The 17,998-nt window shown below is 43.4% G+C and overlaps 1 protein-coding gene across 5 annotated transcripts; it reads left to right on the top strand.

Annotated features, from left to right (window-relative positions):
* Positions 1-1,143: 1,143 nt before the first annotated feature.
* On the top strand, positions 1,144-16,481 carry phka1a (phosphorylase kinase, alpha 1a (muscle)). 5 transcript variants are annotated; one of them, XM_018733755.2, is made up of 34 exons: positions 1,144-1,427; positions 1,965-2,096; positions 4,151-4,309; positions 4,631-4,678; positions 5,294-5,462; positions 5,586-5,668; positions 5,998-6,078; positions 6,301-6,399; positions 6,578-6,724; positions 6,829-6,882; positions 6,984-7,106; positions 7,198-7,293; positions 7,522-7,629; positions 7,767-7,845; positions 8,077-8,211; positions 8,512-8,621; positions 8,779-8,923; positions 9,311-9,389; positions 9,594-9,754; positions 10,776-10,949; positions 11,041-11,129; positions 11,299-11,441; positions 11,624-11,777; positions 12,220-12,299; positions 12,445-12,523; positions 12,619-12,748; positions 13,052-13,153; positions 13,247-13,362; positions 13,836-13,874; positions 14,514-14,558; positions 14,801-14,941; positions 15,129-15,182; positions 15,361-15,561; positions 15,783-16,481. In XM_018733755.2, the coding sequence occupies exons 2-34, from the start codon at positions 2,019-2,021 to the stop codon at positions 15,954-15,956; spliced, it is 3,675 nt and encodes a 1,224-aa protein (XP_018589271.1). In that variant the 5' UTR covers positions 1,144-1,427; positions 1,965-2,018; the 3' UTR covers positions 15,957-16,481. The 5 variants fall into 5 exon arrangements, with proteins under 5 accessions (XP_018589271.1, XP_018589269.1, XP_018589272.1 ...); XM_018733753.2 differs by having other exon boundaries at positions 14,801-14,962; XM_018733756.2 differs by lacking the exon at positions 13,836-13,874 and having other exon boundaries at positions 1,145-1,427; positions 14,801-14,962; positions 15,783-16,480.
* Positions 16,482-17,998: the final 1,517 nt, after the last annotated feature.

Genomic DNA, 17,998 nt, shown 5'->3' with positions numbered 1-17,998 from the left:
ATTATTAAGTTAAACAGTATTTACCAACTCCTTAAATGAATAATTAACTGTTAGTAGCTTAACATTGTTAGCCATCCCAGTAACACTGTTTTCTCCTGGTAGTGGAGTAGTTAGAGCTCTTGCCATTGGTCCAAAAAGTCAGATGTTTGAATCCCATCTTCTGCTCTTAAACAAAATTGCTGAAGTTTTCAGTCTGGGCTTCCAGTGCTATGCTACAGGGCAAACAACACATTGGTACTCTACTGTACAAGGAAACACATTACGTTGATTATTTCGGTTAAGAAGCGTACAGAAGTCTTCAACTGTGTTCATGTCGGGGTTCATGAGAAGGAAAGTGTGTGTTTTGCTCAGGTTCCTTCAGAAATAATTTCTTTATCCATCCATTTATCTATTGACTTTGAGAGTGCACCCATTAAACAGCATGTGAAAGTTTGTATGTTCAAATATGTTGGTGTGTTAAGGGAGAAAGTTGAAGTTTTTGGATGTGGACCACAGTAAGAAGAGGAGCCTCATGATTGCGTGTTGATTTTGACTTCAGGGTGTGTGAAGCGAATGTCACGTTTCAGGCCTCTTCCCTTATGCACACAGGACAATTTTTTCCAACATAATGGACACAAGAACACTACAGGTAGTCACAGCAGAGGTTACAAAGGGCACATTTGGGAGAGAACCAGGACGTATGAAGAAGTAGCATCCATTTCTACACCATTATGTTGCTTTTGTTCTGGATACCACAGTAAGGCCTCTGTGTCAGTTTCAAGTTCACGTTCTTCATCATTGCACTGCCAGCTGACCTGTGTTTTAAAAAATGTTCTCAGAGATGTTTAATAAACATTGATTGTGGAAGTTTTTTTTGGCAACGTCGTATTGTTTAGCTGACGAAGGAATTTAAAAAAAAAAAAAATCCGTATCAAGTATTTACGTGGCAACTTTTATTTATTATTTTTTGACAATTAAGTTGGTAAAAAATACGAAAACAGTAGCTTCACTTGTTTACACGAACGTGTGAAAGAAAATTTTTAGAGGTCCTGGAATGCGGAATAGATATATTTTTAAGTATCATCTGTATGCTAATGTCGCCATCTAATGGTAGTGCGTTAAGAAAGTTTTACAGTGACTATTTCTAAGACACGGCTAGTCCTGTACTCTCCGCTTTCTGAGTGTCAAATCTTCTTTGGTCTTAGTTATTTTACACAGTACGCTCCGTCTGTCACTTTTCGACGACAGTAACACGGCACGCGCAGATCTTGTTTCAGTTCGAACGAGGAGCGGGTGCTGCGCAACCGCGCACAATCCTGGCAGACACCTAAAAAAGAAAAAAAAAAAAAAACTTCCTTTAAACAGCCACTCCATCGAGTTAACCCCAAGGTCCTGGCAGACACCTAAAACTTCACGACACAGCTGATTCATATGTTTCACCGGCACAGGTATGAAAATCGCTGTGGAAGTTGGAGAATGTCGTGTGTCAGTATTATAATCAGTTCCTACGGCGAGCAGCTTTGTCGAATGCACTATTTAAAGTTAGTTTTTTCCGTTTTTGTTGCTTCGTTGTTTGAGGTTGTGTTGGACAGCTGCAGAGTTACAGTTACTAAGTTAGGCGGCGAGGTCGGAAACGTTGAAGTTTTACCTCACCCGGTGACCCGCCGGTGTCGCGGTCCACATCGTGCTGGAACAACCAACCCGACTTAGTTTACACGTGTACACCTGCAAAAATACGACAGTTTACACAGCGCACCTCTGATAAATTCGTCGTGCTACTCATTTAAGGGCAGTATTTTATTGGGCTGTTCTCTTGTTCCTCCTTGTGAGCTGTTTGACTGCGGGCGCTCCTCACGTGCGCGCGTGTAAACAAGCAGACATCTTGTCGCGAGACACCAGGCTCGCTCGCTCGCTCGCTCGCTTCCCGCGAAAGTGTGCGGCGGTGCGATCGCGTGTCCTGACTGCGGCAAGTTTCCCGCTTTCAGTCTGGCGAAGTAATGCGGACGTGCTGCTGAAGTTCGCCGGAGATCGGGGACACGATGAGGAGCCGCAGCAACTCGGGGGTGAAGCTTGACAACTACGTCCGGATCGTCCAGCAGACGATCCTGCGGCACCAGGTGAGATCGGGGCGCTGACTGCGAAACAAAGTAAAACATACCTACGCAGTAATTCTGACATGATCTATGCAGCTACTCTTGTGATAAACATCTTCGTGCATGATGGAAAGAAAGTAACTTAAGAATCACATGTCTGCAACCTGTCCGTCTTTCTCCTGTAATGCAACAAACTGTACTAGTTTCTGAGATGTACCACGCTTTGGAATTGGACAAAGGCGTCTGCTCAATCAATGAATAAATGTAATCATAATGTAAATGTGTCCAGGGTAGACCCATTACCTTCCAACCTAAAGGTCCTGGGTTCGAAAACCGCTGCTGCGGTTGTACCCTTGCTCTCAACTGGGACAGCTGGAAAACTCTGCTGTATACAGTTAGTAAATCATTGTAAAGTTGATAAATGATGTTACTCCTCTTGGACAAAGGCATAAGATAAGTAACGGTTAAGCAGTACGAGTGCCATCGGAACCACAGCACGGGTCTGTCTTAGGTCACAGTTCTGAGAACTTGAGTGATCAGGGCTAATCCTTCTCCCAACAGGTGTTATAGTGGTTAAGATGTATTAGACTTGTTGCCTTGCAATCTGAAGGCCCTGGGTTTGAATCCCACTTCTGCTGCGGTTACCTTGATCAGAATACTTATCTTGAAGTGATACAGTAAGAACAAATGGGTAAATCATTGTAAAGTTGATAGTCTGTCATTATAAGTGGCTCAGTGGCACAGCTAGTAGTGTTGCTGTCTTGCTGGTGTGAGAGGATGTGGGTTCAATCCCTACTCAGTCTGTGTGGAATTTGCATGTTCTCCTCATGTCTGTGTGGGTTCCATCTGGGTGCTCCCGTTTCCTCCCACAGTCCAAAGACATGCAGCTCAGGTGGATTGGTAACTCTAAAATCAACTAGAGTGTGTGTGTGAGTGACAGGGAGAAAGTCTGTTTCACTGGAGTTAAGGTAAGTAGTGTATCTAGCTTTATAAGACAACCTTCATGAATAAGGTGTGGGCTCATCACACTACGTAGTGTTCATTGGGAGTTTCTTTGGGGAAAGGCATCTGCTAAATTAATAAATGTAAACATATTATTGGTCACTTTGTGCAAAGGTGTCAGATAAATTGAGGTTAATAATATTATAATTTACGTCTGTATTTTTGTGTTATTAGCGTGCAAGGGCTCACAGTACAAACTACACTGGAAATGGCTTTCATTGCATTTAAGGAAGAGTGATGATTTTGATCAGGAAGTATTTTTATAATTGCTAGAAAAAATGTCGCCTTCAGAGTTCAGATCTTTCTGCCCCCCCCCCCCCTTTTTTTTTTTTTTTTTTTGAAGCTTCTCATATTTTCTGGGTGTAACCCTGTAGATTTATTACTGTTCATGATGTTGAGGTCTTTAACCAGTATAATGAGATCTCATACAGTTTGTGAACTCTCCTGTTTTATGTCTTGCATACCACTTATTAAAAAAAAATGTACATTTGCTTTTGATCGGTGTCAGTTTGTGGTGATGTAGAGAAACAGTTTGAACTTTCATTATTAGTTGTTTTCATTTGTGAAAGAACCTGTGAGTTTTTCTTCCCAAAACCCACAGTCCCAACGAACAACTTGGCTCCCTTGACAAGGGTAGGCTGCTCTTGCCCTTAAGACCCATGAAACTACAAGCTTTGGAAAGCATTTTAATTGCGTTCTAATTTACAGTGACTTTTACAGGTTGAAACATGAAAGCTGACTAGAACCAACAAACGCTACTGCTCTCGGGGACAGGAGTCGTCAGTTGCCGTTAAAGATGATGAAGCCGAGCAGCGCCTGTGAAATTAACCTCTTTTGAAATTAACATCATTTTTGTTAAAGAGACAGTACAGTTTAATTATCACCCCACCACAATTTAATTATCACTACTGTCTCACACTCTAATATGATGTCTTGCTCCTGTAATTATGCACATATGTAGGTGATCAGAAACAAGATTAATAGTTACTTGAGTAAACTGCATTTTGGTCTGTTAACATGAGCACTTTATGAGAGCTCAAGGTGACAGTCTGACACGAAGCCTTTTCTCCCTTCAGGACCCAGTGACAGGCCTGCTCCCAGCCAGCACGGACCATCCCGATGCGTGGGTACGGGACAATGTGTACAGCATCCTGGCTGTGTGGGCCCTCAGCCTGGCCTATCGCAAGAACGCTGACCGAGATGAAGACAAGGCCAAGGCCTACGAGCTGGAGCAGGTGCGCTCCAAAAATACCCACTGGGGAAGGGGAGCAGTGCTGCACTGGGTTTTAGATTGTGGTGTCACGCCACCTTTCTGACACTTCATTCCGTTTCTTCAGTGGTATTAGTATTTATAAATTTCATTAGCACAAGAATCACTTTGTAGTCAGCAAGATAATAGGCAAACTAAGGTGTATGTGGTAGTTTTATGTGTGTGAGAGTGTGTGCTTTTGTACACAATACAGGAGGTCAGTGATGTTTGAACATCAAAACTGCACTACTCCTTCTGACTCTTTCTCTCCTTTCTCTTCCTACCATACTTCTATCATTCTTCCCAGAGTGTTGTCAAACTCATGCGAGGGATCCTTCAATGCGTGATGAGACAGGTATGTCCAAGTCCAGGAAGGGGAGCCAGGGTCCAACTTGCAGGGGTGAAGGAGAAGCTGTCTTTGTGCCACATGGTATTTCCTCATAAGGCATTACCATCCTGTTTCCAGTAAACAAGTGGTGCCAGGCACACAGCCAAGCATGAACCATTTGCTAACAGGCAGAGCAGGTAAACTCTGTGTCCTACCCGTTAGGTCCCCAGCAGTTTCTATGCACCTCCTGGGAATCTCCATGGAGTCTTGCTGTTAGTAAAACGTCGTATGGAGCAGTACATGTGCAGTGCCTTTTTGGAAGCAGACTGAGGACAGAAGCTTTGACGGGGTATTTTTAACTATACAAATTCTGTCTACTACTTATTGGTAGGCAATCAGCCAGCGAGTCAGAACCTGAATAGAGCACTAAGCACAGGAAGTTGCTTAGGGACAAGGAGAGCAACAGTAAAAATATCCACTGGCATCAGTCTTTCCTATGGGAAGAGGAGGAGTAAACTTTTTTACTTCATTGCTCTGTAACAACAACAAACAAGAGTTGCACAATAATGGGAGCAGGGGTTCTAAAAAAAATATGTCTTCTGAATTTCTGGCCAAAGCCTTTTTGCCATCCCCTGTCCGCAGCTGGACAAAGTGGAACGGTTCAAGTACAGCAGAAATACAAGTGACAGTCTCCACGCCAAGTACAACACACAGACTTGTGCTACAGTTGTGGGAGACAATGACTGGGGCCACTTGCAAGTGGATGCCACCTCACTATACCTACTCTTCCTGGCACAGATGACTGCTTCAGGTATTGGTGGAAAAATCAAGGTGGCTAACTGCCATGCCCAGAGGGGCATCAGTGACTGTATGAAATGGTGGCACTGGCTTCTCCAGAAGGAAATACTCATCTTTTTTTGCCCACCCTCACTAGGCCTACATATTGTGTACACTCAAGATGAAGTGGACGTGGTGCAGAATCTCATGTTCTACATTGAAACTGCATACAAAATTGCTGTAAGTGTGTTACTAATGTTAAGAGATCCATTTCTTCTCATATTATTCATGTCTTTGAATGTGAACACAATACTCAAGTCGTTCAAATAATGAAAACAAATTCAGGTTAAGGGCTTTGTCCAGTGCTTATAGTAAGTGCCTGTTTTGAGTTAAATTACTGTTTCAGTATACCTGTGTGCCCCTTTCTGTATCTCTTGACTAACTGACTTAATCATACCCCATGAGTTAAAAAGTGCATAATTCTGGCATAAGGCCAACTTCTCATGTAACTTTTGTAGAGTGCAAATAAATGAGTAATGTGGGTGAGGTTCTGTGTTTTTCTTTACCAGGACTATGGCATGTGGGAGCGAGGAGACAAAACAAATCAGGGAATTCCTGAGATCAATGCCAGCTCCATAGGAATTGCAAAGGTAGGCCTGAGACTGATGGCCTCATGTTTCTTGTGATGGGGGGTTGACCTAGATTTTGTCATTGACATCACATGCTCCATCCTTGTTCCTGTTCTCTAGAAGGTGTTTACCCTAATATGCCAGTATTCTACTGAAGTGGGCTTGGTGTGGACAACAATGTGAGTCCACATTCATAGGGTTTCAGCAGGGTATGACCATGGCAAATGTTCTGAACTATTGTAGGCTGCCTTAGAAGCCTTGGATGAGTTAAATCTGTTTGGTGCCAAAGGAGGCCCAGGATCAGTTGTGCATGCCTTTGCTGATGATATCCAGCACTGTCAGGTAAGGATAGATATTTTGTTGACCTTTATGGGAGAAGAACTGATTCTCCAGGGTCAGCTGGGTGGTTTTCTCCAGGTGCTAGCTTCCCAGGGTGGGGAAGGGCGTGTCTCTTTGTTCTCCTGTTTTGCAGCCCACCTGCCCTTCACAAAGAAATCCCTCCCTGTGCCCATCTCCTTAGTCCATCTTGAATTCCATGCTGCCAAGAGCATCGACCTCCAAGGAAGTGGATGCTGGACTCCTCTCCATCATCTCCTACCCAGCTTTTGCAGTGGAGGATATCAATATTGTCAACATAACTAAGGAAGAGATCATCTCAAAGCTGCAGGTTGCACATTGTTCCTCATGTTTTTATAGCCTGCAGTGACTGTAGGGAGGGAGGTCTGCTCCCAGCAGATCATGGAATGTACAGTGCTTTTTCTCCTACCACAGGGTCGCTATGGATGTTGCCGCTTCCTCAGAGATGGTCACAAAACTCCAAAAGAGGTGAGAAGTCTCCTTTCCTAATCTAAATTCACATATTTTACAATGTAAACTATGGTTACGAGGATACAAGATGTGACATTAACAACCTCTTCTTGAACCAGGACCCAAACAGACTGTACTACGAGTCAGCTGAGCTTAAGCTGTTTGAGAACATTGAGTGTGAATGGCCACTCTTCTGGACCTACCTCATCCTGGATGGGATCTTTATCAACAGTCCAGAACAAGTAAGCTGGAATCATGGAGTTCATAGCTAATTTATGCTCCTTATTGCCGTACCTCACATGTGTGGTAATTGTGGTGTTTGTCTGTTCCCAGGTCCAGGAGTACCGGGATGCCTTGGAAGGAATCCTTATTAAGGCGAAGGATGGGATTCGCCTGCTGCCAGAGCTTTACAGCGTGCCCCCTGACCGGGTGAGGGGTCATGTTACACATGATCACCACTTTTAGCCACACCCTGGCCAAGAGGCCAAAGTCTGTTAGATGGTGGGATGACCACAGGGTCGTTTATGTACATGTCACACACTCAGAAACAGTTTATATCCAGTTTGTGCTGTAGGTAAATGGAATAGAGCAGTAACAGTAATTTCAACAGTTTCATACGAGTGTTGCTGTTCTTTACCTGCCTTCCATCCCACACAGGTGGATGAAGAGTATGTCAATCCTCATTCGGTGGACAGGATTCCCATGGGCAAGTGTCCTCTAAAGTGGGGGCAGTCCCTCTATGTCCTGGGCAATCTCCTGGCTGAGGTAAGACAGCTTGATAGCCCACACAAGGATTTACAAAGTCAATACTTACAGAGAAGTATGAGACATCTGAATCCATTGCCTCTGTATTTAAGTGGTGGACACATTGATGAGCTTCAGGGTTTATGTCTGGAATGCAGGGTTTTCTAGCCCCCGGTGAAATTGACCCCTTAAACCGACGGTTTTCCACCATCCCTAAACCTGATGTGGAGGTACAAGGTGAGTGCTGTAGACTCCACTGGCTTTGTTTAAATCCTGCTTGGGTTTCAACATAGTTGTTGATAGGTTTTTGATCAGTGGGCATATCAAAAAAGTAGGCATGCTATCTATAGTGAATTTTTTTAAATCCCTAAAGCGCAGCACACTTCTTAAAACCTTGAAATAACTTGGAATACCAAGTTGGAACCCAACTATAGGGTTAAAGTTAACAAGAGAATGTTGTGCTCTTAGTGTGCATTCTGGCTGAGACAGAGGGGATCAAGGAGCTGCTACAGAAACACGGAATTGACGTAGAAACGGTTTCAGACATCTACCCTATTCGTGTCCAGCCCTCCAGAGTTCTGAGTCACATCTACGCCAGATTAGGTAATTGCTTTTGCTTTATTTAATCCGTGTAAACAACTGCCTGTTACTTTAGGGCTTCACATAAAACATCTGTCATATGAATGGCTAACTGGTTTATGTTTTTATTTCATTATTATTAGTTCTGTTTAGAAACTGTGCTCATATTCGCATGTATGAGTCTTATTTAGCCCAAAACAGCTACTGGTTGGGTCTATTACAGTGGAGAGCAATGGATTTAGGCAAAGTAGGAATGCTGGAGTACTGGGTCTGGTCTAAAAGAAAAGATGTTTGTACATAATGCCTTTTTTGCACATCTTATAGGACGCAACCAGAGACTGGGTCTGACTGGTAGGCCGTACCGCCGAATTGGCGTGCTGGGAACCTCTAAGCTTTATTTAATCCGCAACAACATCTTCTCCTTCACTCCCCAGGTTCAGTATCTAAATGCTGGAAATGTGTCTGTTTCAGAAGAGTTTGCAAAGGCGTAACCAGGCCATTAACAAAGTGGTCAAAAGTCTTGTAAATTAAGTCAGTTTACAGAATTGTCCTGGAAAACATCTAGGAGGTTTCCTCTCCTCTTTCCTGCAGTTCATCGACCATCAGCAGTTTTACCTGTCTCTGGATAATCGCATGATGGTGGAGTTACTCCGCACTGACCTTGCTTACCTATCATCCCGCTGGAGAATGACTGGCCGACCCACAGTCACCTTCCCCATCTCTCAGACCATGCTGAGTTAGTCACTTCCCTATTTTAAAAGTGTGCTGAAAGTACTTCTTCATGTCACCTCAAAGTTCTTATTTTCAAAGGCTGTTTTTGCAATATAGGAGAAAAGGCTGTCGCTTGTCCTATAGTCCTGTTTGAACATGCAGCCTTCATAGTGCCTAAATCTTTTACAACCTAAACCTATTTCTTTAGTTTTAACAAGGTTTTAAGAAGTCCCAGCTCTCATTCTTAACCTGTCATTGTGGAACACCTGCAGGAAGTAGCTTGTTTTAAGTTAAACTTGGGCTCACTGTGGTTCAAACCACCAAATATATGATGCAGGACTCACAGGATGTGATGTATTCCATGTTACTTGATGGTTTGAATTTCACTGCTGTTATCTTCTTCCTGCTGCAGCGGAAGACCACTCAGACCTAGACCCTGCAGTGCTAGCTACCTTGAAGAAGCTCCAGGATGGCTACTTTGGCGGAGCCAGGTGAGGGCTGGTAAATGATGGGCCACACCTTTAAAATGCTGTATTCCAGCACATACACGAAGGTCTACGTCAAGGATGATACTGTGGACCCATTTGACGTTGCGTGTAGCAACTCGGGAAATGTGGTTTTCTTTTTCTAAAAGACACCTTTAGTGGTTATTCAGCCTGTGTTTCTGCCTGTCTCTTTGTGGGATTGTCGCACAGGATACAGACAGGGAAGTTGTCCGAGTTCTTGACCACTTCCTGCTTTGCTCACCTGAGCTTCATGAATGGTGGTAAGCAGAGTGCAGGTGCTGAGAGCGATGAAGAGGATGACACCTCCTGCTTGGCTGGAGGAGCTGTGCGTGACTTTCACTTTGATGATGGTAAGGGGTGGGCAGGTCACTGATGCAGTCAAGGTTAGGAACTTGTGGAGAAATGTAACTTTCCTAGATCCCATTTCTTCATACTAGCATATTGCCAAAGCCATATGGGACTTACTCAGTTTGAATACCAAAATATTTATAACCTGTTTTTGTAGAGCTGCCAGTGTCATGTGCTAATGCCATTCATTGAGTTCATAAACACATTTGTGGGCATACTTTATTACTGAAATTTGCACTTTTTCTAGCTCATTACTATTTTTAAAACTGGGGAATATCAAATAGCTTGCTAACACTTATTTTGTCACAACATTAAAACATTGACTTTTGGGAGTTTATGGTGTCTCTGCCCCTAATGCTCTTACCATCATTAGCAGAACATGTTCCGCTGCAAGGTCTGTTTTTGACACTTGTGTGTCTGTGTGGTCCTGTGACATGTAGTCAAGTCATTCTAGGCATGCTTGTGGGTGTTTCATGTGCTCTCAGTATGAATTTATAAACCTTCCTTTGGTACTCTGAATGCATGTAAAAAAAAATAGCTTGTGAGAATGTATAACAATAAGCTCACTTTTAACAGATATAATGAATTTTTATCATGAATTTGATGTTATAAATGTAATGTTTTTTTTTTCTTTTTTTTTAAAACATGACCCATGGAATATGAACATGGGGTTGATCTGTTTAGCAGCCAGAAAAACTTGTTTTCTATTAGTACCCCTGGATTATATTAAGGGTCAAATTTCTTTCTGACTAGAACTTTTAATACATGAACATGTACCAAAAAAGTATGTTATACTGGACCAGCATGTTAGTTTTGTGTTTATGTTTGTGACTTCATAGCTTGTTTATTTTGTTTAGGTAATGTAGCAGTGTGTAAATGGCATTGGAATGTGCAAAGCCTGCTGTATTTCTCATAACATAAGGAAAAGGAAGCTTGTCCTGGAGAGTGAAACGGCCTGTTTTTGGTTGTGGTAAAGGTGGTTCAGTCTTGTTTAAAGTATTTATACCCCATTTTCTCCCACAGAGACAGATGACCTTTCTCAATACCTGGACCAGCTGCTTACTTCTGCTGTACCCAAGTCAAGTGTGAAGTGCAAAGCAGTCACCAAGGGGGGTCTCGGGCGGTTCCGTGCAGCTGCCACCAAGACCCGTGAGATGGTTTCCCTGGTGCACAAGGCTCAGGAGCTTAACATCCACAGTGAGCATCCAGCCATGGCTGTCGGCTACCTCTTACTTTAACCTTTCCTGGCTCTTTGGTTCTGGCCAACCGATATGTATTTCCTCCTCAGATGTGCACATGTACCTCCCTACCAAGCTGTTCTGCACCCGCCAGCCTTCGCTGAACCTGATGCAGAGTCCAGGGACTGTCAACAATATGGTGCGTCCTTCTCGATGACTTGTTTCTGATTGTTTATGAGGATGGTAATCCATTTACATTTAAAAAAAAAAAAAAATCACAGTATTAAAGTTGTAAGTGCCTGTAATTATCCCCATGTATTCTTTAATTTAATATAATGGCTGCAAGCTGGCATTACCCTTTTGGCCAGGACCAACATGTGGTGCCATCTGAATGTCACCTGCCTCGAGATGCATCTGGATCCATTGACTACCATGCACTGGTACAGCTGCTAAAAGACATGGACAGCCTACAGGACCAAGCAGACATCCTTTATATCCTCTACAGAGACAAGTAAGGTGACATGGTTTATTGTCTCAAAGTAAACAGGTTTTGAACTTGTTCCTTCACCTGTTTTGGTCAGTATTGGCAACAAATTTTAAAAAGCCTGCGGCTGTTTTTTTTTTTTTTAAATTCTTCTTGTGTGTGTGTGTGTGTGTGTGTGTGTGTGTGTGTGTGTGTGTCCATCTGTCCAGGGGCATGGACTGGGACACCCATCTGCAAGGCCAGGGCCCCACAGTGGGAGCCCTGATGACAGACCTGTATCAGCGAGCTGGTGACCTACGTCAGTGGGGTCTGGTGCGCATGATCTGCGGCATGCTGAGAAAGAAGGTGGAGGAGCTGGACGAGGTACAGAGGTGATCGCCCTGACCTGGGGTCACTGGTGTGTCTCATCTGCCAGGTTGATAGCACATTCATTTTTAACGTGTTGATAAATAACCACATATGGCTGAGCATCATCTAAACACCAGACATCATAAGAAACAGTTTCACAAGAAAATCCTTCCAAAGCTGCATCTGTACACAACTCTGATTACATTATGTCAGACTACAGGGTGCAAGCTCTTATTCAAAGGTTGTCATTATGAGATCTTTACATGTCTGATGGAGGAGAAAAAAAAACACATTTGGCAATATGAAGTCTTGCTGAACTGGGTGGCAAGTAGTAAGTTCCCAGTTCAAACCAAGGAAGGGGGTGGATGATAGTAGGCCTGTGACAGTGTAGAGCAGGAAGAGGCAATGAAAAGTGGAGCCTTGGTGGCCGGTCACCTATCCAGTGTGTCTGCTGCAGGCCTGTTCCGATTTGCTAGCCCATCAGAAGCACCTCACTGTGGGGCTCCCCCCTGAACCTCGAGAGAAGACCATTTCTGCGTGAGTGAAAGCTCATGTTTTACTTGAACCATCATCATCTGCAGTGCCATGTCTTCAAGCAAGCACTAGTTGTGGTTTATGGATGAAGCTGATTTCTTCCCTAAAGTCAGGAATTGTTTTTTCACCCTTCGCTTTCCTCATGCAGCCCAATGCCCCCAGACCAACTCGCCAAGCTGATTGATGAAGCCAGCGAGAACAACATTACGGTCGCCATCCTCACCCAGGTGTGAAAGTGTTCCCAGCACCTCCTTAGGCTCACTGTTGGGTTTGGTTGCATTTGTGTCCTGACCTGATACAAACTCTCAACCTTGTCTACCAGGAAATTATGGTTTTCCTAGCCATGATTATTCGTACTCAGCCCAAGCTCTTTAGTGAGATGTTCCGCCTTCGCATCGGCCTCATCATCCAGGTCATGGCCACAGAACTTGCTCAGTCCCTCAACTGTTCAGGTATGGTCCTCTCTATTGCAGCAGAACTAGTGTCCTGTTGAGCCAAGCGAGAAAATGAACTGCTCCAGATAGGGGTGGTTGGTATGTTGGTGCTTCATTTCAGTATTCCCACATCTCAGTATGTCTTGCATCAATTGCATTCACTGTGTATTTCTATTAAGCTGAAACTCAAACCATCTGTTTCACATAATGTAAGTTCTGTATGGTGAAGAAATCCAGTTGAGTTTCCTTCCTCTGTAATCTGCACACTGTCGTAACTGGTCTGTATGTTGCTTATCAGCTCTGTGTTTGCTGGGTCTGCAGGAGAGGAGGCCACAGAAAGCCTTATGAGCCTGAGCCCCTCAGAGCTAAAGGACCTCCTCCACCACATCTTCAGTGGGAAGGAGTTTGGGGTCCAGAGGAGTGGTCAGTTACTTTCACTGTTCACTTAGCTGCTCTGATCCTGAGGCACAACTCGGTGTTGAACCCAGCGTGTCTTCCTCTGTTGCTCGCCTGCAGTGCGGTCCATCGAGTCTGGTATTAGCCCAGCTATCTCCATCCATGAGATGGGTAATGTGGGGGCCACCAAGACTGAAAGGGCAGGCATCACCAAGCTGAAGAGCAACATAAAGATGGTATGGGTTTCCACTTCCTCTGTTGCTCTCACATCTTTCATTTTCCTCCCTCCCAGACCTTCAGAGTTACACTTTCCGTGGGCTTTATGTAATTACATTTTACTTGGCTATATCATCACAATTTGCTGTGTGAAGAGGTTCATTTGACTGTAAATTAGGAGGTAAATCAGTGTAAACATCAGCAGTCTGTGACCCTTGAGGTCTGAAGTTCTGCAGATGCCAGTCCTAATATCTTTAGTGCATTTTATAAAATGTAATTAAGCAAGCTGATGGCTGCTTCGCATGCTGTATGCAAACCACAAAAAATCTCATGCAGGCTTGTACTGTGAGTGCTTTACGGATGGAAGCAGCCTTACATTCGCAGGCAGGATACATACAAACCAACTGGGAGAGCCACCGAACAGCTCTGTGGAGGTCCCAAAGAGCTGCGCCTCTTTCACATTTGTGCTGAATCTCTGTCTCCTCCCTTTCAGATGGATGCACGCAGGTCATCCTGGTCGGACCAGAGTCAGGTGGTGACTTGATCGGGTGCCATCTAGGCCAGTGGCTTTGGCACTAATCCTCCAAACCACTCTTAGCTGTTCATAGCCTGTTTTGACTGCACCCCTGTTCTGGACCACAGTTTTGTGTCACTCAGAGCAGAGTTCTCATGTCTGGCTCCTAGAGGTCCACTGTGTGCTGATTTTTGTTCTCTGCATCCTACTTAGTAAAATTAGCTTGATTGTTTTAGTCTACTCATAGATTTGAAATATTTCACATGTCAAAGCCTGTAAGAACCTGACAAGGAGTCAGTCAGTAGCTCAAACAATCCCAAGTTACTGAGCTGGAACGAAAGCCAGTAAACACAGTGTCTCTCCAGTGCCAAAGCAGGGAAACTTTAATGGTGCTAGCAGCGAGCACATCTCCAGCACAATGCACATACAATTTTACTCCAGCATGTGTTAATCCCTTAATTTGCTCGATGAGGGGTTACGATGGACAATTCACCTGACTGTAATTTGTTTCTCTTGCAGTTTTGGTTTTGGTATCAACTGTGGGAATCTGACATTAACTCTCAATCAACATCCACAGGGTCATCCTAATTTAAGTGCAACTGTGCAAAAAAATGGATTTTCTTTAGGAGTTTGACTTTGCATTTTCCTGTTTTACAGACTTTGCCTCAACATTCTTTTGACATGGAGAACATTGAGTATGGGGTTAGTCTGCTCATGACCTCTCATTAAAAGCCCTAAAGCAGAACTAGTCAAGAAAGCACCTTAAAAACCTGAGGATGATATTTGCATTTATTCATTTAGCAGACGTTTTTCTCCAAAGCAACGTACTTCACCGAAATGAATACAAAAAGCGCATTACACCAACAGGAGAGATGTTGATGATACAGATAAGCATCAAGATGGGGAGCACTATCTTTGTAACAACTTAAAATTTGTCTTTAAAGAAGTACAGGTTTCCATTAGCGGAGTCCTTTGACGCATCCCCCACCATGCAGATGCCCCGGGACAGCCGTCAAGGGCAGTGGCTGCGTCGGAGACGCCTAGATGGTGCACTCAACAGGGTACCAGTGGGCTTCTACCAGAAGGTGTGGAAGATCTTGCAGAAGGTGAAAGGTCTCACCCAATAGTGTCTCTTGATAAGCATGTCAAAAAGGCTTGACTAAACATGGTGGTAGTAATTAATTAAAAAATTGGTTTAAAATATGTTGCTTTTTTGTCCCAGTTTGTGTTTCCAAGATTTTGTCATTCCCCTCACTGCTTCTCTTCCTACAGTGCCATGGACTTTCCATTGAGGGGTTTGTCCTTCCATCCTCAACCACACGTGAGGTAGGGAGTCTCATACTTGCTGTTCTAGCTCTGCGTTTGAGGAGAAAATGTCTGGATGCCAGGGCATCTGTTTCAGGATCACAAACCTATGTTTGTAAAGGTGACATGAGCAGCAATATTAAGAGGCATTTTAATGTATTGAAGGCCAGTTCATTAATTCATCTTTCTCCTCACCTAGATGACCCCAGGTGAGATTAAGTTTGCGGTGCACGTCGAGACTGTGTTGAACCGCGTTCCACAGCCTGAATACCGGCAGCTCCTGGTGGAGGCCATCTTGGTTCTGACCATGTTGGCCGATATTGACATACCAAGCATTGGCAGTATTGTCCATGTGGAGAAGATTGTCCACATTGCCAATGACATGTTCTACAAGGACCAGGTTAGCTGCCAATCTTAACTTTTAGACAGCTTCTCCTTTTTTCATTACTGTTTTTACTCAAATTAGCATTTTATAAAATGTTATTTAGGTATACACTTATCGATTTTACTTATTTAACTTGGGTACTTTCTAATAAATGCCCCTCGTGTAATGTGCACCTGAGTGGACACCTTTTCCATGAACTTCATCAGACTTCTGTCCCATCATACTTTTTGCTGCAGAAAGACCTCGGGGCAGAAGAAAGCCTTCTCGAGAGAGATCCCACCAACGGAATCTGCAAGCTGCTCTATGACAGCGCACCCAGTGGCCGCTTTGGCACCATGACCTACCTCACCAGGGCTGTGGCCACCTACACCCATGACTTCCTGCCTGTTGGGTCATGTGCTGTGCAGTGAGCCATGGCAAGCAGTCAGGTGGCCCCTGCCACACAATAATCTGTGTAATCCAGTCAGACCTCGAACCCAGCCTGGGTTCTGTTAGGGGTCAAGGTTATGGCTCCTTGTCCAGGCAGCTTCTCTAGCCTTAAATAAGAAATCAGTATTGCGTGCAGCTGTATTCTATGAAAATGTGTACTAGCAATGGCAATGATACTTCACTTCCTGATCACAACAGTATGTTTAGTCAGAGTTAAAATTACAATATGAAGTTTATGCATATATGAGTAGCTTGTACTGACTGTAAGTAATTTGTATTTACTTTCCTGTTTCTGCAAACAGAACTCACTGCGGGCCTTATTTTATTGTAAATGTTAGTGTTTTAACCTCTGCATTTTTCAACTAATGTTACAGATTGAAAAACGGTTCAGAATTTTTTCACAGGATACTGCAAGTTGAGTAATCTTTTCTTTTAAATAAGCTTATGATGAGAATATTCTTCAAATATATAATATGTACAAACATATAATGTATTTGAATATTATTATTGTGGGTGTATAGCCTTAAAGTGTCTACAGTGCAATAACAATTTAAAAAAAAAAAAAAAAAAAAAAAACTTATGCATTGGTGAAGCACATTGTTTTCCCTAAACCCTTGTTTGTGTTGAGTTTTGGTGTGAGTTAATTGTGACATCTGAAGTTTAGAATGTGTAACTTAATACATTATTGTATGAACAGCATAATTTGTGCCTTTGTTTTAGCATGGTGACAGGTAAAATCCTTTAGTAGCAAATGCAATACAGGTGACTGTTTAATATGGTAATGACAGAAAATTAAGATGTCCTACTGTGATTAATGTTGTCCCACTCCTCTGTTACACCACAGCAGTTTTTTTCGTTGTATTTTTGAATATGCCTGTCATTTCATGCAACTTAGAAAAGCCTGTTAATTCATTCTTTTCTGAGTGTTTACTGTTTTCAGTGGTAGGCCTACTGTTTGTTCTTAATGACAACTGGAATAGTATATTGTGTGAACTCAACCATTAGTAAATTAAATCTTTTTGTCAGCACTGCGTTGCTGTGGTTGCGTTGGTTTGTACTTATTCAGACCCATTATACATATACACAGCGGCATGGTGGCACAGCGAGTAGCGCTGCTCTCTCACAGCGCCTGTGTGGTGCGAGAGAACGTGGGTTCGATCCCTGCTCAGTCTGTGTGGAGTTTACATTTTCTCTCCGTGTCTGTGTGGGTTTCTTCTGGGTGCTCCCAAAGACATGCTTTTCAGGTTCCTCATAGTGTGTGAGTGACAGAGAGAGTGTGTTCCACTGATGTATGAATGAGTGACCCAATGTAAGTAGTGTATCTAGCAGTGTAATTCACCTTGGTGAATAAGGTGTGTGGGCTAGTAATGCGACATAGTATCCAATGTAAGTCGCTTTGGAGAAAAGTGTCTGCTAAGTGAATATATGTCCTTTTTTCTGTAGTATTTAATACACACACACGCACACCATCTAAAGCCGCATGTCGTAACGAACCAGAGCCTAACCCAGCAACACAGGGCGCAAGGCTGAAGGGAGAGGGGACAAACCCATGACGGGGTGCCGGTCCATCACAAAGCACCCAAAGCGGGACTTGAACCCCAGACCTACCAGAGCAGGACCTGGCCAAGCCAGCTGTACCACCACACCCTCTGAATTTAATAACAATGATGCTATAATTTACAAATTCTGCTTATCAAAAAGTTGGTACTGGGGGGAGAAAAAAAAATCCAATACATAATCACAGACTGATGGCAAATGTGTAGGTGGTAAGTGTTGTAAAAGATTTATGAATGACGAATTCATATTTTCACCCATAAATTTGTGACTTCCCCTAATTCCTGCAAAGAAACGCCAACTCCCAGAAGGCTCTTTGCGTTGTTCGCCGATGAAACAATTTCGGCCGGAACTGGTGTCGAAAAAATTCTAATTTATCTCGAATATTTGTGTGCTTAAATTTCAATGTGTGGACGACTTCAGGTTATACGATGAATGAGCATTGGGATAAAGGTAAATCACTTTTAGC

Source organism: Scleropages formosus, chromosome 13 (assembly GCF_900964775.1).
Source record: "Scleropages formosus chromosome 13, fSclFor1.1, whole genome shotgun sequence".
NCBI lineage: Eukaryota > Metazoa > Chordata > Actinopteri > Osteoglossiformes > Osteoglossidae > Scleropages > Scleropages formosus.
This window is presented reverse-complemented; position numbering and strand designations above follow the sequence as displayed.